The sequence below is a fragment of the Amaranthus tricolor genome, chromosome 7 (genome assembly GCF_026212465.1).
Source record: "Amaranthus tricolor cultivar Red isolate AtriRed21 chromosome 7, ASM2621246v1, whole genome shotgun sequence".
NCBI lineage: Eukaryota > Viridiplantae > Streptophyta > Magnoliopsida > Caryophyllales > Amaranthaceae > Amaranthus > Amaranthus tricolor.
The window spans coordinates 10978393-10996765 of NC_080053.1; the positions used below are offsets into that span (position 1 = coordinate 10978393).

At 35.7% G+C, this 18373-nt stretch overlaps 3 protein-coding genes across 4 annotated transcripts; 2 read left to right on the top strand and 1 right to left on the bottom strand.

The window, feature by feature from the left end:
• Positions 1–1583: 1583 nt before the first annotated feature.
• LOC130818705 (putative lipid-transfer protein DIR1) lies at positions 1584–2176 on the top strand. The gene is made up of 2 exons (XM_057684871.1): positions 1584–1938; positions 2032–2176. Exons 1-2 carry the CDS (start codon positions 1620–1622, stop codon positions 2049–2051), a joined length of 339 nt encoding a protein of 112 aa, XP_057540854.1. The 5' UTR covers positions 1584–1619; the 3' UTR covers positions 2052–2176.
• Positions 2177–3621: 1445 nt separating this feature from the next.
• Positions 3622–7323, top strand: LOC130818706 (cytochrome P450 705A5-like). The gene is made up of 2 exons (XM_057684872.1): positions 3622–4678; positions 6401–7323. The coding sequence occupies exons 1-2, from the start codon at positions 3704–3706 to the stop codon at positions 7052–7054; spliced, it is 1629 nt and encodes a 542-aa protein (XP_057540855.1). The 5' UTR covers positions 3622–3703; the 3' UTR covers positions 7055–7323.
• Positions 6846–17715, bottom strand: LOC130818707 (uncharacterized). Of its 2 annotated transcripts, XM_057684873.1 has the most exons (8): positions 17385–17714; positions 17059–17264; positions 16887–16928; positions 12174–12256; positions 11927–12029; positions 11370–11583; positions 8113–8207; positions 6848–8027 (listed from the first exon to the last, which is right to left on the bottom strand). In XM_057684873.1, the coding sequence occupies exons 2-8, from the start codon at positions 17198–17200 to the stop codon at positions 7774–7776; spliced, it is 933 nt and encodes a 310-aa protein (XP_057540856.1). In that variant the 5' UTR covers positions 17201–17264; positions 17385–17714; the 3' UTR covers positions 6848–7773. The 2 variants fall into 2 exon arrangements, with proteins under 2 accessions (XP_057540858.1, XP_057540856.1); XM_057684875.1 differs by lacking the exon at positions 11927–12029 and having other exon boundaries at positions 6846–8027; positions 11370–11539; positions 17385–17715.
• Between the last annotated feature and the right edge of the window lie 658 nt (positions 17716–18373).

An 18373-nucleotide genomic window follows, 5' to 3' on the forward strand; every position in this document is an offset into this window, starting at 1 on the left:
AAGGTTTTTTAAAGTAAAAGGCTTAAACTTTAAGGCTGTAGTTGATAATTAATCCTAATAATAAAGACTAAAATCGACCGCTTTCCTCTAGTCTTCCTTGTAAAGCGAGTACGAATATGAATTGTCCGTCATATTCTCTCACCTAGACCCTGCTTCCAAGCGGGATATTAAATATGGTGATGATGATGAATAAAGACTAGTTTAGAGGAAATTTATAATCATAAAATATGACATAGATACCAAGGATCTTTAGCCCCGAAACCTAAGGATTTAGTTATTTATATATTTGTTTTCTTAGTTTTAGTAATATCTAATTAAGTGTTTTGTTTTTCTTTCTTTGATATATACATCCGACTTTTAAAAAAAAAAAACCAATGAACATCCTCCCTATGGATACCATGTCATAAGTTTCACTAATGCTAGTCATTTGAAGGTGTTTAAGGTGTTACAATTATTTTTTGCATAGAAACCAACCTAGATAATTTCACGACTTAAAACTCGATTATCAAAAAACAACAATGATGAAAGGAAAGGAAGGAAGAAGAGCATTTATGTGGAATTTCTTAAGTACTAATTTCAAACGACTACATCAGTTAATGGTCAATCTGTTGCTTCAAATAACTATTATCTGAGGTAGACATACACTTAATTTTCAGTTATAGTTCTGAAGCTTATTTGTCAAAGTAGTTTTTCAAAAAATAGCTTATTTGTGCAAAATGTTCTCACTGATGTGTCCTTAAGTGGCCGTTTACAGTTCATTTGCTCCTAATATCGAAACACTAATTCTTGATTGAGATCGTCTCACTGTGAGACGGCTTCAATTGGGCTACCCTATACAATTTAAATTTCATCGTTTTCTAATATGTTTTTTGCTAATAAGCTGCTTGTATGGGCTCGTGTTATGGTGAGAAGATCTCATTCAAGACTTGCTGATATAAAAAATAACTATATGTGTAACAATGATGTCAGATATTTATGTTCATTGTTTGGCAAAATTATGGCACACAATGCTGATCTTTCCTCAGATCAGAACAATGTAACATACATTCTATTGTTGCGAACCTGCAAAATTCGTAGTTTATGCTCTTGCTCAAACCACCTACCAATGTAAATAAAGGTGGCCATACGTTGGTGTTGTGTCTAGGAATGCCAAAATGGGCGGATGAATGCGGTAAGCCCTCACCTATATCCATACCCACCACCCACCCACCCATGGCGGGTAAAATTTCCATACTCACGTCTGTTCACCTGGGTATGCATTCAAAACCATCCCCACCCATGAGTATACCACCTTATATTTCACTCCAAATCTGTATTATATACTTCATAAATCGTTACAAATTTAATTGTACACCTAATTTAGTTGTGTCCAATGTGTGAGGGGGATGCATATTAAGTGTGCAGTCATGGAATTTGGGTTTTCAAACTGTTGTTGATAGGCATGATTTTTGTGATTGCATTGATAGTAGCTGTTGGTAAAAGTGTGCTTCAGCATACTGATGTCAGGTAGGATGAAGATGCAGTTTGGCATGAGTACCTGTTTGCTCTCACTCTAGTATCTGTCTATATAAGGTGTCCTAGTCCTATGGTTTCGAAAGCTATAATTCTCGAGTTGAATCATGAAAGTACCTCAAAGTCTACGCAGCAAGGCTTTTGTTTCCTCGGTGGTGATGATCTTAATCATGACTGTGAATGTAGAGCTGAGCCAAGGGAGCACGTGTAGCAGCACGTTTTTCTCAGCACTCGTGCAACTAATACCGTGCAGAACAGCAGTCTCTCCATTTGGCCCTGTTCCACCAAGTGAGACCTGCTGCAATGCCGTCAAGACTCTTGGACAGCCTTGTTTATGTGTCCTTGTCAATGGCCCTCCTATATCTGGTGTTGACCGCAGCATGGCCTTGCAACTTCCTGATAAGTGTGCCTCGAATTTTGATCCATGTAAGTCTCGTGCTTCCATTCCCTTGGTCGGTCTTTCTAGATCTTCATGACCCATTAACTGTTCTTAACTCGGTTGCACCTATTCTGGTGTAGGTGAATTAGCAAGGAAGTAGAATTGGACCGGAAAAGTTCAGGGCACAGATGGTGTAATCAATAAAACAGGTGATCGAATTGCCAAGTATAGGATTTCCATAGAACGGAACACTGATGTATGATGTGCTAATAAAGGGGAGGAGAAACAAGGATTTAGTTTGTTAAATTTCATCCGTTTTGTATGTCTACTTTCTAAGTGTTTTAATAATTCTTGGAAAACAGCAGGCTTGACTACAATTAATTATCAACAGTTTGAGAATTTGTCCAAAGAAAATGTTGTTAATCCCCTTTTCTGATTTCTCTTTCTCTTGCATTTTAGACTTTAGCTTATTTACCAATTGCAATTTACAAGTTTGCTTACTAGTTACAATATTTTTCCAAAAGAAGTTTTCTATCAAGAGTCAATCAGAAAATAATGTCTTCGTTTTTATAAGGACAAAGTTGAGTGCATCTCATCATCATCATGATCCTACCCAGTGTATCCCGTTCATAGAAAAACTATGGGCGGGATCTGGAGAGGGAAGGACGGAGACAACTCATACCCATAAAGGAGAGCGTGGCCAAAGGAGTCCCCCGGCTCGAGAAAGATAAGGAGACGTAGCTACGCGGCAAAGATAAATTAGCTGCCTATTAATAAAATAAAAACTAGTAATAAGGAAACAAGAGAAGCAAGAGGGCAAGAACACCAAAAGGTAATCAAAGAGGATATCAGTAGTCTAAAACATGGATATGGCGCCTCTAACTACCCCTATTCCTAGTCAGGCCCTCAGAGAGGTTTAACTGATGCAAGTCAACTTTTATTTGCTCATCCCAAGTTCTCCTGGGTCTTCCCCAACTCCTCTTACCCTCTACTATAATGCTTTCTACCCTCCTCACAGGGGCGTCGAAAGTCTTTCTCTGTACATATCCAAACCACCTCAATCTATTTTCGCGCATTTTTCCAGAAATAGGGGCTACCCTTAGTTTGTCCCTAAACTCTTGGTTTCTAATTCGATCCATCAATGTGTGCCCACACATCCACCTCAGCATACGCATTTCTGTAACTTTCATCTTATGTTCAAAAATCTTCTTTACAGACCAACATTCGGTCCCATATAGCAGAGCAGGTCTCATTGCCGCCCAGTAGAATTTCCTTTTAACTTGCTTGGAAATTTCCTATCACATAGCACCGCGGTGGTTACTCGCCACTTGAGCCAACCCGCTTGTATACGATGATTTACAAGACCGTATAAAAGGAGAGTTGACTATACACAAACCTGGTGAGGTTCCATCCTAAAACCAATTGGCGACAGGAGTCGTAACTCATCACGCTTATATGTTAGTCAACCTCTCTCTAATTGTTCGATGTGGGATCACATGTGGATTATTTTCCAACAAAAATTTGAGTAGAGTGGACTTTTAAATACTGGGGATGTTAGTAGTTTATTAAATTGGAGCTACAGCAAGACAGCAGGGCTTAAATTCACATGTTTGCACATGAAAGACTTATAATAGATCCTTCAAACATGTAATTATGTACTATTCTTGATTGAAAAATATTAATCATGTAGATTAGATTAATGTATAACAATTTCAAATTGCCAATTGTGAGGAGGATAATCAGTAATCTTTTATTTCTCTATTCCACTCTCAAGTCTCAAGTACAGCAACAAGTATTGGCAGTTGACTGCTAATGCTAAATCAAATACAATGTCTAATGACCTCGACCTCGACCTTATTGAGGGTCCGGGAACCCATGATTGAATACCAGGATTACTTGTTGATTTTTTGCCTTTTCTCAGCTCTTTTTATTTGTATTTGCACAACTAAAAGAAAAGGAGATGGCAGAAAGTTGAACCTTCCTCCAAGCCCATTATCTCTTCCACTTATTGGCCACTTTCATCACCTGCTTTCCTTAGCTGGTTTGTACAGCTCCTTGCACCGTGTGGCTGTTCAATATGGACCCCTTGTATACCTCCGTCTGGGGAGCTCTACCCTTGTACTGGTCTCTTCTGCTTCTGTGGCTGCCCAAATCTGTAAGGCGCAAGACGTTTACTTTGCTTGCCGACCCAAATTCTCCTATGCTGACAAGATCCTTTATGGAGAATTTAGCTTCATTAATGCTCCATATGGAGAGTACTGGCGTTTCCTGAAGAAGCTCTGCGTCAATGAGCTGCTTGGGGCCCGCCAAGTGGACCGGTCTAAGTCCATTCGATCCCAAGAGATCCTTAAGTTCTTGAAAAGAGTGATAGGGTATGCTGAGAGATCAGAAGTGATTGATGTTAGAGTCGAGATGGTGAAGTTGACGAATAATGTGTTGTGTAGGATGGCAATGAGTACAAGCACTGAAATGGGGATGGGGATGGACCAAGCAGAGGAGATGAGAGATATATTAAAACAATCTTTTGAGTTGGCTGGAAAGCTTTATGTGGGTGAAATGCTAGGCCCCTTCAAGAGACTCATACTATGGATATATGGTACCAAAGTATCCAATCTGACCAAAAGATTTGATCAGTTGCTTGAGAAGATTTTGAAAGATCATGAGCATGAATCTGAATCTGATGGAGATCATGTCGTTAAGGATTTGATGGACATTATGTTGGATGTCCAGCGTGAAGAGAAAGCAAAGGTTCCGATTACCAGAAGCAATATCAAGGCCTTCTTCACTGTGAGTTTCTTTACTTTTTATAACCAAATTTCTTCCAATGTTTTTCTAGTTCACTTGTACCACTTCTAAAACCGATTACCCAAAGTGGTTCTTAGTGTTAAAAAGGTGTTCATTCAGATCATATTTCAGTGTCGTATAAAGAAATTAGGAAAATTTCAAGTGGTAACCTTGAGTTATTGGATTTTCCACATGATAGATAAAGTTTTTCTAAAATCCACATGGTAATCCAAAGGTTTACCCAAATAAACCTCCATGACCTTTTTTACTAAAAAAAGGTTTGTAAAACGTCAGAGGCGGATTTAAAGTGAGGTCAATGAGGTCAGTTAACATCACTTAAATTCAAAATAAAATCAAATAGTATAAAGAAATATATGTTAGATCAGTGGTGAGTACTCTCATCTTCCACAACATAGACCCAAATTCAAAACTTATTAACAATATTCATGAATGTTTTAAATTTGTTTTTATTACCCCTATTAATTACCCCCAATTCCCAAAGAAAGTAAAAGTCCAACAGAGAGTAGTGAGCTAGTGAATGTCGAAGACTTTCCCAAAGACCCAAACCCTCTGTGAGACTATGATCGGCACCATCTGACCGGCGACCGGTGTGCACCACTCCACTTGCCGGCTACTGCGCTGCACATCACTGTCTTTTGTTGGACCATTTATGATTTCTCTTGTTTAAGGTTATTTTTTCTTTTTTCTTAACAATTTTTTGTCATTTAATCTTAATGTGATTTGTAACTTATTTTGAGTGTGATTTGTTTCATAGTTTGTCAAATGATGACATTATGTGTCGCTTCCAAAATATGAAAACGCGACGTGGGCATTTGCCTTAATTTATTCAATTCAATGGTGATTGTAATTTTTTTTATTATTGACATCACTTCTTTTTTTTTCTGGATCCATCACTGTAAACCGTTAATTCTATCTACTATTGGTTGTACCCTTAACTCATCCCTTTAATTTATTTAGCAATTGCTCATTATATAAATCATATTTTTCCCCCTACTTTTTCCAATTCTCCTTACTATCATATTGGATTTCTTCTTCAAACTCTTCAGCTAGAATTGATTATTTTTCGAATTCCTTCATCAAATTTGCTTGGAAGTAATAATAAAGTGGTTTGGCTTAGAGCAAAGAAATGTGATTGCATACCAAAAAGATTGAAATTCTTGTAAATCAAGATTACTCACCTTTATTGTTTGCTAAATCAATCGAAATTCTTGTAAAACCTTTGAAATTTTGGGTTGAACTTGATAATTACATTCAAGAAATGCTTGAAATTGAAGCAAGATTAGGGTTAAGGAAATTAGGGTTGGGAAAATTAGGGAAATTAAAAAAATTATGGTTAGGAAAATTATGGCTTGGGAAATTTGAGAAATTGGGAGATTAGGGTTTGAGAAATTATGTATTGGGAAATTAGGAAAGTTTAGGAAAATGTGATTTTCTGGATCTTTTAGTTGTATTCAATCTCATTAACACTTGGCTTCCTTACTTACTAATGTTTCCCAAACAGTTTTAGTAAAAAAAAAAAGGTCACAGAGGTTTATTTGGGTAAACCTCAGCATTACCATGTTGATTTTTAAAAAATTGTCCACCAAGTGGTAAACCCAATACCTCAGGGTGACCACGTGGAATTTTCTAAGAAATTAATTAGAAAGAAAACCACATGTCTGACTCTTACATACACTATTTAGAAACCGAGAGCTGTTGTTGCAGGATTTGATAATAGCAGGCACAGATAGCTCGTCGCAGGCAATGGAATGGGTGATAGCGGAACTTATCAATCATCCTCTCGTTTTAAGAAAGGTGAGGGAAGAGATAAAGCTTGTCGTAGGGGATACTAGATTGGTTAAGGAATCTGACATTCCGAGTCTCCCTTACTTGCAAGCAGTTGTGAAGGAAACTCTAAGATTGCATCCATCAGGGGTGTTCACAACTAGGTTGTGCCGTCAAAACTGCAAGGTGGAAGGTTTTGACATATCGGAAAATACTCCCGTGGCTATTAATTTATACACTATAATGAGAGATCCTAACGAATGGAAGAATCCGAATGAGTTTAGACCTGAGAGGTTCCTAGATTTGGGTGGTGTATATGAAGAGGATATCAACAAAGAAATCAGAAGTAATAGTAAGGGGCAGAATCTAAACTTCATACCATTTGGTGCTGGAAGAAGAGGATGCCCTGGAACTTTGCTTGCTTTTACTCTTCTCAATTATGTGATTGCAGCTTCAATTCAATGCTTTGATTGGAAGGTTGATTCTGGAGAGGTGAATATGCAGCCTGGCAGAGGCATATCCCTAGCCATGGCTCATCCACTTAAATGTCGTCCCGTTGTTCATTTTAATCCTTTCAAATCTGAATGCAATTGATTTTTTTTTGTTGATACTTCTCCAAACCAGTCTATTGTTGGAAAATAAACCACATGTGATCCTACATTGAAAAATTAGATAAAGGTTGACTAACATATAAGTTTCATGGGCTACTCCTATTACCAATTTGTTTTAGGATGGAACCTCGTCAGGTTTGTGTGCAGTCAATCCTCCTCTTATGCGGGTCTTGTTGTGTACAAGTCCAATAACAAATTATCATCTATGACGACATTGCAAGAGTATTGAATAACAAATTGTTTTTTAAGCCGTATACATACACTGTGTTGCAGGTGTAGAATGTCATATATTTTCCTCCTTGTTTTGGGTGGTGTTTGGTTTGTAATCTCCGCAGGTAATGTATGGGAATCTGTGGCTTCCTTGCCCGCAAAGTGTGAAGAGAAATATGGTAATTCTATAACAAAATAAATTACTTCTATATTATATAAAACAAAACGTGCAAAAAATACAATATGTCATGAAATAGCAACTACTAGTTTAAAATGAACTCGGTACATAAATCTTTCCTTAGAAACAGAGGAACTTCTAAGGTTGTGAAGCTGTGGACAGAGCAAAAACTAACTAATCTCCTCAAAAATCAAGATTTTAAAAAATGAACTCTATATGTAGAAAAGAAACACAAAATATAAAAATATTTGAGGCGAATAACGCACATTGCATTTGATTAAGCTTCACAAAAGAAAAACTAGAGACGTACTTGCTCAGCTCTCATCTTGAGCAGGAGCTTCACTCAATCTAACAGAACGAGGTAGCATGAACTCGACAAACATCGGATAGTGGGAGGATGGGTAACAACCATCAATATTATCATTCACAACTTCACATAGGACAGGTACAAGCGATCTCCCTCTGTACAGAATCCAATCTACATGGAGATCCTGAGTTTGTCGATCCCAACAGAGACATAGCGCCCTAAAAATCAACTTGAGAAATTCTACAGCTCCCTGTTTGTTACCTAGCATATCATGGAAAAGCATGTCAGAGGTATATCTCATGGGATCATGTCGCATCGGAAGAAAAATCAGAAGCTTCAAAGATACCTTTGAATCCGTGATAAGTGCGAATTAAGGATACATTTTTCCTCACCCGTGCATTTGGCCATGAGTCTCTCATGTCACCCACTACACCATGTTCTCTGGAGACAAAAATAATGAAAGACTCAACATTTCTATCTCATGACTGTGAACTTTGAACTTCATATCTCGATCTTCTGAAACAGCAGAAAAGGAATGAAAAAGAGGCACGTGAACAAAGCAATATCTGTTTCGGTAACATTCCCTTCTTTTGGTTTGCACAAGACTCCCTCCTTTTTCTACAATAAATTTGGCTGTGTTTGGTTGGAAAGGAAATATATCTCAAATAAACGCTAGTTCCAACATTTTCTCAAAAACTTTATTATTTGAGAACGCAAGCTAGATCTCTAACTTTGCTCCTCTCTTTCCCATCCCATCCCTTCCCTCTCCCCTTCATTAATGTTTTTGTACAATCACTTCAGCTGAGTTTGGCTGAAAGGGAAATATCTCCAAAAATATACTAGTTTAACATTATTCTCAGCAGCCATTATTATTTCAGTTCAAGAAATTCATGAGATCCAGGACATTGCTCCTCTATTTTCCATAAATAAGTTGTCATCATCGAATAGAAAAAATTTAACATGCAATTCATAATGTGAACCCCTCCACCCAGAGCAGATAAACTTACATGGGGTTTGTCACTATGGCACACCAGTTTGTAATATACACAAAACTCGCAATAGAAACATGCATAGACTTTTGTAACATATGGTAACATTATTTAGTTGGTGGCTTCTAAAAACAAACTGGTTGCTATATCTAGCTTGTCAGTAACTTTCTGCATCAACAATGCATCTGTTTATAAGGAAAAATTATGTCAACGAAGAAATACATCATACATCAACGGGGTGAAGAATCCCAAAAGGCAAATAAAGATAGTAACAATATCACATTCAAATTAATTCTATTTAAATCATCAAGAGAGAAATGGTTAAATAATCCATATGCCTTAGCCCAAAGTGACGCCAAAAGATCACCTTCTCCCATAGCACCTTTATTGATCATTCCCTTATTCCTTATAACTATATAGACCATGGAGTGGTAAAAGAACAAATCACCCATATCTTTTTAAGATCAGTAAGCCGTTCCATACCACAGTGGTTAATCAAAAGAAAATCTCCAATCATTCTCGTAACAACCCATTCTTCACTCCAGATCTTAAACAACATTTGCCATAATTCTCTCACTATCTTCTTCATTCTCACAGCATAAAATACACCAATGGGGATTTAATGCCTATAGGTCTCCTTAATCGAAGGTTCTCCATCGTGTTCAACTTCCTTTTAGCTAATAGCCACACAAATGCCTTGATCCCTTTGGGAACTTAGCTTTTCAAATTGATTTAGCCAAAGGAACGAAAGAGATCTATGGGGATAGGAAACCAAGTTTGCATAACAAGAAGCGCCAAGACAAGTATTTTGATGAATCACGGATCCAAATTCCTATCCCTCTTGAAAGTTGAACCGTCAACTCTTGAAACGTTAAATATTATATTTGACTTTACTTTCCTATCCTTCTCTTCCTTGAAGTGTAAGTATCTTCCTTTCTACGATCCATGAAGTCTTAAACTAGAGTCCAGAGTAAAGAATCCATTAATCAATTGCATTTTGTTATGATTTTATCTGTTCCCTGCCCACCAATGTCATGTTGTCACAACCCTTTAGATTTATAATCAAAACTTTAAAGGGTCGTTTCATTTAGTCTTTCTCGGCTTCACTTTTTTTAATGACCAAACCACTTTTGATAAGTCTTAATATATACAAACTTCATTTATTTATGTACGTTTTTCTGTGCTATCTCTTCAACCCATGGAATAAAAACTCACCCGTTACGTTACGTAACGCCCGTTATATAACCTGTTTTAAAGTTATCGCAACATTAAATCCCATTATATAACAGTGCATAAAATTTCACGGTCAAAAAGCCGCATTGACCGTTATATAGCGTGTAGCGCCCGTTATTTTACCGTTATAACGATATTTCACCGTTACAACACTATTTGTCTTCCCGTTAAAATTTTATTAATACCCATCAACTTTAATTATTACGATTACTTAAAGTAGTTACTCACATGGAATAAAAATTCCTTCGTTACGTTACGTAACGCCCGTTATATAACCTGTTTGAAAGTTGACGCGACATTAAATCTCGTTATATAATGGCGCATGAAACTTCACGGTCAAAACGCCTAACGTGTAACGCCCATTATTTTACCGTTATCACGCTATTTCACCTTTACAACGTTATTTGTCTTCCTATTAAAATTTTATTAATATTTATTAACTTTAATTATTACGATTACTTAAATTATACTTACTCATAATTTTAGTTAATAAACAAAATAATTAAATAAGTTAATTAATTATACACTAAAAGAATCTCAAATATTGCAATTATAATAGCTAGTTGCATATTATTGCATAATAATATTAGTTCAACCACAAAAATGCTATTATAAGTTCAAAACTATGATTTTTTTTTTCAAAAATCACACCGCATCGGCAGCAATTCGCGTTATTTCTCCATTATAGCCGTTTTCCGCAACACCGCGACCGTTTTCGCATACGCATCCGCGGCCGCGATTTTTTTTATGCTTCAACCTTCATATTAAGTTTTATCTCCCAGGCAAGTAACGTTTACACCAATTCAATTTTTATATGTTGGTGGTCAGCAGATGACTCGAGTACTTTGAGGTGATGAGTGAACTGTGATGAAAATGGCATTTTGGTGACGACGAAGGCTGGTAGTAGCCCAAAAGAGAAAGTATGACAATGATCGTGAAGGAGAGTATCCTAGACTATGGTGGAGTTACGTAAGTACATATAAATATGCAAAAGCTTCACTTGCAGAACAGGTAATAGGTAACCTGAATGAATTTGAAAAGGGTCACCATATTGTTTGGATTAGTTTCGTTAACAATTAAGCTTTTTTGAAAAAAAATATTATAATATTTTGAATTATTATTGTCAAGTATTGCCAAAAATTCGAGATTTGGCATATGTTGCAAAAAACAATCATGTCAAAGTAAAGCATAATAATAAGACAAAATATATTTATAAAGATCTCCTTATACTAGGACTACGGTTATAGTGTTATCTTTTTCGTCATCTTCCCACTCAATCCCTCCCTTGACTTATTTCATTACTCTGACTCACCTATTTCTAATTTGAAACATAGATTCTATCGAGTTAAATATGGAATAAAATTGAGAACAGATATTCTACCTTGATCTCCCAAGAAGGAAACGTCCGGTAGTCGATTCCTTTTGCGTATTAAACCCTCCACAGTAAACTACCGGTAAGCTTGGAGGTAATGATGCAATATGCTGCCATGTGAGCAAAGCACCTCTTCGACGAGCACGAGGACTGAACTCATCCATATTTGTGTTTACAATCTGAAAGGAAAACCCAGGAGGTTCAACCCCTTTAAGCTGAAAAGTGTGGATATCATGTCAAAGAAAGACATTGTTGATAGCAAGACAGACTGGGTCTCGAGAACATAATACTCCCTCCTATTAAGTGTCTCATTTCCTTATTGGGTCAAGTCACCCTAAATGTCTCATTTATATTTTGGATATGTTAACTTTATCAAGTTACCCTTACTAAACTTAAACTTTTCACACTTTTACACTTACTAATCCCATTTACCCCTATCAAAATTTAAAAACACTACACTTTTTTTCTTTAAGATGTGGTCCCATTTGACCACCAAAAAAATGGTGAAAAGTCAAATGGAACATATTGGGTGAATAGGAGGGAGTAATTAAGATATATCAAGGATATTGCCCAAGTCGCGATACTGGGAGCTACTGCTCCCCATGACATGCTTCCAGGGACAGAGGGTGACTCTGATAGCCAAAATGTCCCACCTTCAACCAGCTCTATCTTCAAAGAAAAATAAACCAATCACAAACAAGTCAATTTCAGCAGTAACAAGCAAAATTCATACAAGATTGCATATAAATTTTTCTATCAAGAATGTATAGAATCGAATTTTTCTCTTTCAAAATAATAAGACACATTACACACCTTCTCCTTGTCAAAAAGGATTGCACAATATTCATCTGAAGGGTCATCAACTCCCTTTCTAGAAATTCCAAAATGCCCATAACCTGGAAACAATTCCGAAAAAAATTTATCAAAAACCTTTCCGCTTCATGCCTGTTCTTCCCGACGTACTTGAGCTAGACTGAACTCAACTGTTCCATCTTATGTAAACTGATATAAGAGGGGTAGAGCAAAGATTATAGGGGCAGTGTTCATTTTTTGATTATTTTTGATTATTTTGAAAAAATGGGCCCTTTGCTAAAAATTTCAAAGAGCATTTTCTAAATCTAAAAATTAGTATATTTAATAAAGAATTTATAGTCAAATTGTATTCTAAAACTACTTTAAACAATAATAATTTAATGATGAATCACTTAAAATGGTTCCTTTTTTCACATGTTTAAAGCAATGCATTCGTATTAATTGACATCCTTTTTATAACCTTATCAATTGACATCCTTTTCATAAAGTAAGAAAAACTTGATCTATTCACAAATCTTGGCTACTAGAAATGCTCAATAAATATGTAGTTTGTCACAACTTATAATGATGAAATCCCCAAAATTTCCAAATCAAATGTGTATGGCATCAAACAATAGGAATCACAACTCACAAACATGGAAAGCAGCTTCAATCATTTTTTCAATCATGCACAAATAGTTTTTAATTAGTTAATATACTTCTCTCCTTGAAAGGGACAATTGCAGACATAGCGACCAATTGTGAGCTATTAACTAGTCCTTAACCTTGTTTTAATGGTATTCCTTGAACTTTCCGCCCCATAGCCCTAGATTATAGTCATTTACTTGTCAATTCTTGTCCTTGCTTGGTACAATCAACCAAAAAAAATCAACCAAAAATAGACATATTACTCACCACTTGACTTAGTGCGAAGAAAAGTCATCTCTATGAGTACGACCCCTTACATACCACTATTACCCATGAGAAAGTATTTAGGTGATTATAGATTTTTTTTTATTTTTCTTTGCATAGAAGGTGCCTAGAACCCCAAAAACAACCTAGAAAAAACCATTTATCAGGGGGCAACAAGGAGAAAGCAAAAAGAATAGCGAAAAACCAAAAGAACATGGGTGAGGGAGAGTATCATGATTCATGAGTTGGCTCCTAAACCACCGAAAGGGGATCTTGTTCTCCCAAAACTAACATGGACTAATGATTGCTATTAACTAGCTTATATAAAAGGGCCAGATGATGATGTTGTAGGGGCTAAAAGGTGGCCAAGAGAAATTTCCATATAACTAAGAGCACCATGATTTAGACCGACTCATTGACCTCATTCCCAAAGTTCTCCTCCGTCAAAGCAACTTGTCGTTAAAAGAAAAAACCAAGAACCAAGCCAGAGTTATGTCAAGGAACCAGAGTTCTCTGAAGCTCCTAAAATTACACCTTTTTCTACTTGAAACTCTATTTCTACCATCTGAAACCTCCAACCCCTATTTTCTTTTGACCCAAAAAATAACCACTATTTCATCTCATTTCATATATGATATTCCTTCTTACATCATAGTATTTAATAAAATAAGGCCTAACAACCTAATTAAAAGATTCTTCTAGAGCAACTTACATAACAAACTCATTTGACAACTCATATCATTCATTCTCATAATGTGTCCCTTCTTGTAACAAATTTGCTACATCGTTACCAAATGAAATCCATTACTCCCAAAAATTTGCATGAGGTTGGGGATTCAAGGAAGAGTAGTACCCAAATGGCTACGAAAAGTTTAAGACGGTCTGGAATTCATCTAGAAATGGACTTGCCATTGGCCTTCGACCTAGAACGTTCTAGGTCTAGAACCTATGTTACTTGGACTCGGGTAGGGGTATCGGATATGGGTGTGGATCCTAGTGTCCAGTACAACAATTTTAGAATATATATGTATATATATATATATATATATATATATATATATATGTATATATATATATATATATATGTATATATATATATATATATGTATATATATATATACACACACACACCTAAAAAGCTCATTTAAAAATAAATAATAAAAAAACATTCATTTGATACTACTACCACTTACAATTTACAAGTAAAATAAAAAGTAGAAAAAAGAGTATGGTAGTAAAATTATTAAATATTAGTAATGTAACATTGGAAGTTGCACAACTTTTCCTATTCCTTTCTCTCTCATCACATTCACACTTCCCCTTTTCCCTTTTTAATATCCCCTTTCTTTGTTAATAATTAATATCCTTTTTCTCTATCATCACAAGCTAAACACTCTCTCTCTTCACATGTTAAGCTGTAAAGGGCTTCAATTTCCCATGCACAACTTTACATCTTCAAACCCTAGAGCTAATAAAGCTAACAAAGACTACCAAATCGGCTCCTTCAATGGTAATTTGAAGAATAAAATTTTGTGTTCTCCTTTTTCCTTTTATGTTATCTTATTTTCTCTTTTATCTTCTCTTTTTTTTCTCCTTCATTTCTCTCCTCTTTGTTTTCTATCGAGTTGGATCGATGCTTTATCGAGTGTGCCGTAAACGTGTGCAGTCCGGCGTACCAGGCACGTATCCCACATCGGTATTTGTACCGGTCGTACTGGACACCGGTAAGCCAGAGAAAATGGAGGGTCTGAGTATAATACTCTAGAACACTCAAATTCTCTTGTATTTAGGGCTGAAAAAAGTTTGGTCTAAACCGTAACTAAATTGGACCAAACTATAATATATTTGTTTTGTCTGTTTACTGTCTAACGAAGTTTATGGTCTAATATATTTGCCATTGGTCACCCCACACAATTTCCATCCTCAGGTGTCAAGCCTTACAAGAATAACGTAGAAAAAGCAGGAAGGATAGACCACAAAAGATGATCATAAGGCATAGATTCACAACAAAAATGTGAAGTAAATATATGGAGAAGATGAAGGTAGAAAAAAAGATAAACATCTCACCAGCAGCCATCTATCATCAAATTTCCCAACTTTAAAAAGTGTTTCCTAAGTTTTGGTAATTTGCTTCATGCCCCATGGTTTAATTTGCACCAATTTCGTTGATCAATCAATCAATTAAAGGAAAATGTAATTTTGCACTCGGTTTTTGTTCATTATTGTAGGTTAATATGACTATAATTCAAGAGTGTTTACCCCAATGTTAATATGCAATCCTCACCTAGTAGTCCTTGCACTGGTGGATGATAGTGAGGGGCATATAAAGCAAATAAGTTGAGAATGGATTGGAAGCCATAAAACAACAATCTAAATACCATGCAATTCAAAAGCATAAATGGGCATCTCAAAAGTAAATTCTATTGATACTCCACCCTCAATCAAACTAACTACATTGGAGAAGAACACACTGCCTAAAACATTAGCTAAAAAACATATGACATCACTTTGAACGGTGTAATGAGAACCAAATATGTACAATCATAAGGCATACTAAAAAATTAGCGGCAAAAATCTTAGCAAGATTGTTCAATTGTAAGGGGACATAATTCTATTTAACAAATACAATTAAAATCCTCACGAGTGCTTAACCCAAGCAAAATTATTGTCATTTGTCAATAAAAAAACATTAGACTTGGTGTTTGCTTATAGCAGCATGTAATTCTAAGATGTTTTTAATCGTCTCCAGCCTTTTGTTTATATGTGAAATCAAAAGGTGCTTCCCAAGTATTTAGGCATGAAATGAAAAATTAGAGCATGGTGGAAGTCAAAAGGTAAATAAAATTAAAAGGAGGAAAAAAGGGATGGCAAAGGGTGCTATTTTTACCCCAAAAAACCCCTTAAAACCTCACATCATTCACTTTACCTGCATGCTTCACCAAGGGGATTAAAAAATATGTAGTGAACATGAATACAAACTTTCATAGGTGTGAAAAATTACATCACCAACCAAAACGCCCCAATCACTATTAGCAGCTTATCTTATGACAAGATTACTCTTGATAATTTCATGCAAGAGAAAACCAGATACTGAAACGAACCTCCACAACTACCTCATCAACACCCAACATTTAAAGCCCATATGGTTATCAGTATTAATAGGTGGATATAGTAATAAAAATTAGTGTAATTTTGATAGTAAAATCTCTTGAAAAGTTCAACAGTCATGCTTGTTCCATGTCAATCATCTCATTTTATTTACAAAGTTCATTCCAATGCAGTTACATCTTGAGAGGTGGTAGCAGGTGTTAAAAGAAAAAATGTGAAAAAAAAAACATATTTATGATCAGTCTCATTACCATGGGAAAGATGTTACATTTCTTGAAAATGTACACTACAAATCATCCTCATTACCACCATTTAGTTCCAACGACCAAAAGGGTCATTAGGGTAACACACCTTAGAAACCAGAACTTGACCTAGTCCTAGTCCTATTCAGCTCCCCTTGTTCCCCTTCTAACACCCTAGCATATACGATTCCTAGAAATCCTAATTTGACTGCCTTGTAGAACAACACTGAAGTTTCATTTCCATCATTAGATAAAATATCTTGAGCTTCAACCATCCATTCATAATCTCTAAGAAAATGGATTCCTATAATGCTTCCTTAAACATAGAGGTGGTACTGGTTTCTTTGGCAGCCCATGAGTCATGGGTACAGAAAAATATAAAGAAACAGGCATGAAATAATATTTGTTGGTCTCTAAGCATAGAGCTATTGTGAAAGGAATGGCAACAAGATGATTGCAAAAAGGAAAATACCTGGTAATCCCTGCTGAAGGTAATCCAGCTGCGACTTCAACCCTGAGACAACAAAAACAAAAATAAAAATAAAAATAAAAATAAAAGAATAAAAGAAATGAGTGATAGGTGATCAGGTGAGGGATAAGAATGAAAAAGAGGTAATTAAATGTAAAATAAAAAAAAAGGAAACCTTGTTGAGTACATATGACGTTGGGTGAATGACTAGTAATGACACTGATGCACAAATCCTTCCTGTTATCCCATGAATTCAAACTATCAGAAGGCTGGTCGTCATGGAGGTTAAAAGTCATGACCGTGACTGATAAACTCATCCTTGACCTTCAGTGTTGACTAGTTTACTTCAATGGATCATACTGATTCTCAATCGGCCTGTACCTGTAACAAAATACACGCATACATATATACATGAAAATTGAATTGATAATAATTTCAGATTTCAGATTAAAACTGCAATTAACTTTAGGAATTAAATTCGGAAAATTGATGAAAATGTACTCGTATGTATGTAATCAGATGCTCCTGAATGAGATGTTCGTTCCCGAACCCCGATCCGATCCCGTTCCTTCTAATAATCTCTACTTCTCTTCTCTTGAGTCTTGTGTCTTCTCCACAGTCCACACTAGAAGAAAACAAGGAAACTGGTACTGGTAGTCCTACTTGTGGATCCCACCCCAGTTCATCTACCACTGGCACTAACCTCTTTCTTTATTATTCTTTGATTGATTATTAGAAAAAGAAAAGGAGGAATCCGGGAAGACGATGCTGACTCTTTTTTTAAAAAATAGGGTAAGAAAAGGAGTAGGCAAGGACTACATGAGGAAAGGAACGACGATGCTTACTCTTTGTTTTTTCATTTTTTATTTTTTAAGTATTTTCTTTTATTATTAGTTGTTCGTTGTTTAACAGACAATTAGAATGAATACTTACAATGGTAATATTATAAAATGGAGAACAATTGAATGAAAAACTTTAACTAAATCATTATTTATTGTTTGTAATAGAGAACAAATACTTACCTCAAGATTGGAAAGTAAGAGTAATACGACATTTATTTTTAGAATAACGTTCAAAAGTTTTCTTTGCAATTATATCTTTGGTGCTTGGGTCATGAATCTGTTTTGAATAGAGAGTCTTAAATGTTGAAACCCAATTATAACTTAAAAATAAATTATATATCTTGCTATGAAATGTCACTCCAAATGTCAATCACCCCTCCATTCCATTAATTTTGTTAATAGAGAAAAGCTACGTAAAATTTTGAGTATATTGCGTAACAAAATTAAAGAAATAGGAGAGTATTATATGTATATTGGTAGTGATTTAGTGACTCGAACTAGAGTCGTAGACATTAAAGATGAATCACAATGATGTTGGGTTCGATGTTGATGGAGACCTAGAAGAATTACGGACAATGGGATGGAGTTTTGTAAATACGAGTTTAATCAGTTTTGTGTAAAAGAGGGTATAAGTCGGCATCTTACCGT

Coding starts and splice junctions, on each gene's coding strand:
- LOC130818707 (XM_057684873.1), bottom strand. CDS start 17,200: ATGAGTTTATCAGTCACGGTCATGACTTTTAACCTCCATGACGACCAG. Junction 16,929..17,058: donor CGTCATATGTACTCAACAAG/GTTTCCTTTTTT, acceptor TTGTTGTCTCAG/GGTTGAAGTCGCAGCTGGAT. Junction 12,257..16,886: donor CCTTCAGCAGGGATTACCAG/GTATTTTCCTTT, acceptor AATTGTTTCCAG/GTTATGGGCATTTTGGAATT.
- LOC130818706 (XM_057684872.1), top strand. CDS start 3,704: ATGCTAAATCAAATACAATGTCTAATGACCTCGACCTCGACCTTATTG. Junction 4,679..6,400: donor ATATCAAGGCCTTCTTCACT/GTGAGTTTCTTT, acceptor CTGTTGTTGCAG/GATTTGATAATAGCAGGCAC.
- LOC130818705 (XM_057684871.1), top strand. CDS start 1,620: ATGAAAGTACCTCAAAGTCTACGCAGCAAGGCTTTTGTTTCCTCGGTG. Junction 1,939..2,031: donor TGCCTCGAATTTTGATCCAT/GTAAGTCTCGTG, acceptor ATTCTGGTGTAG/GTGAATTAGCAAGGAAGTAG.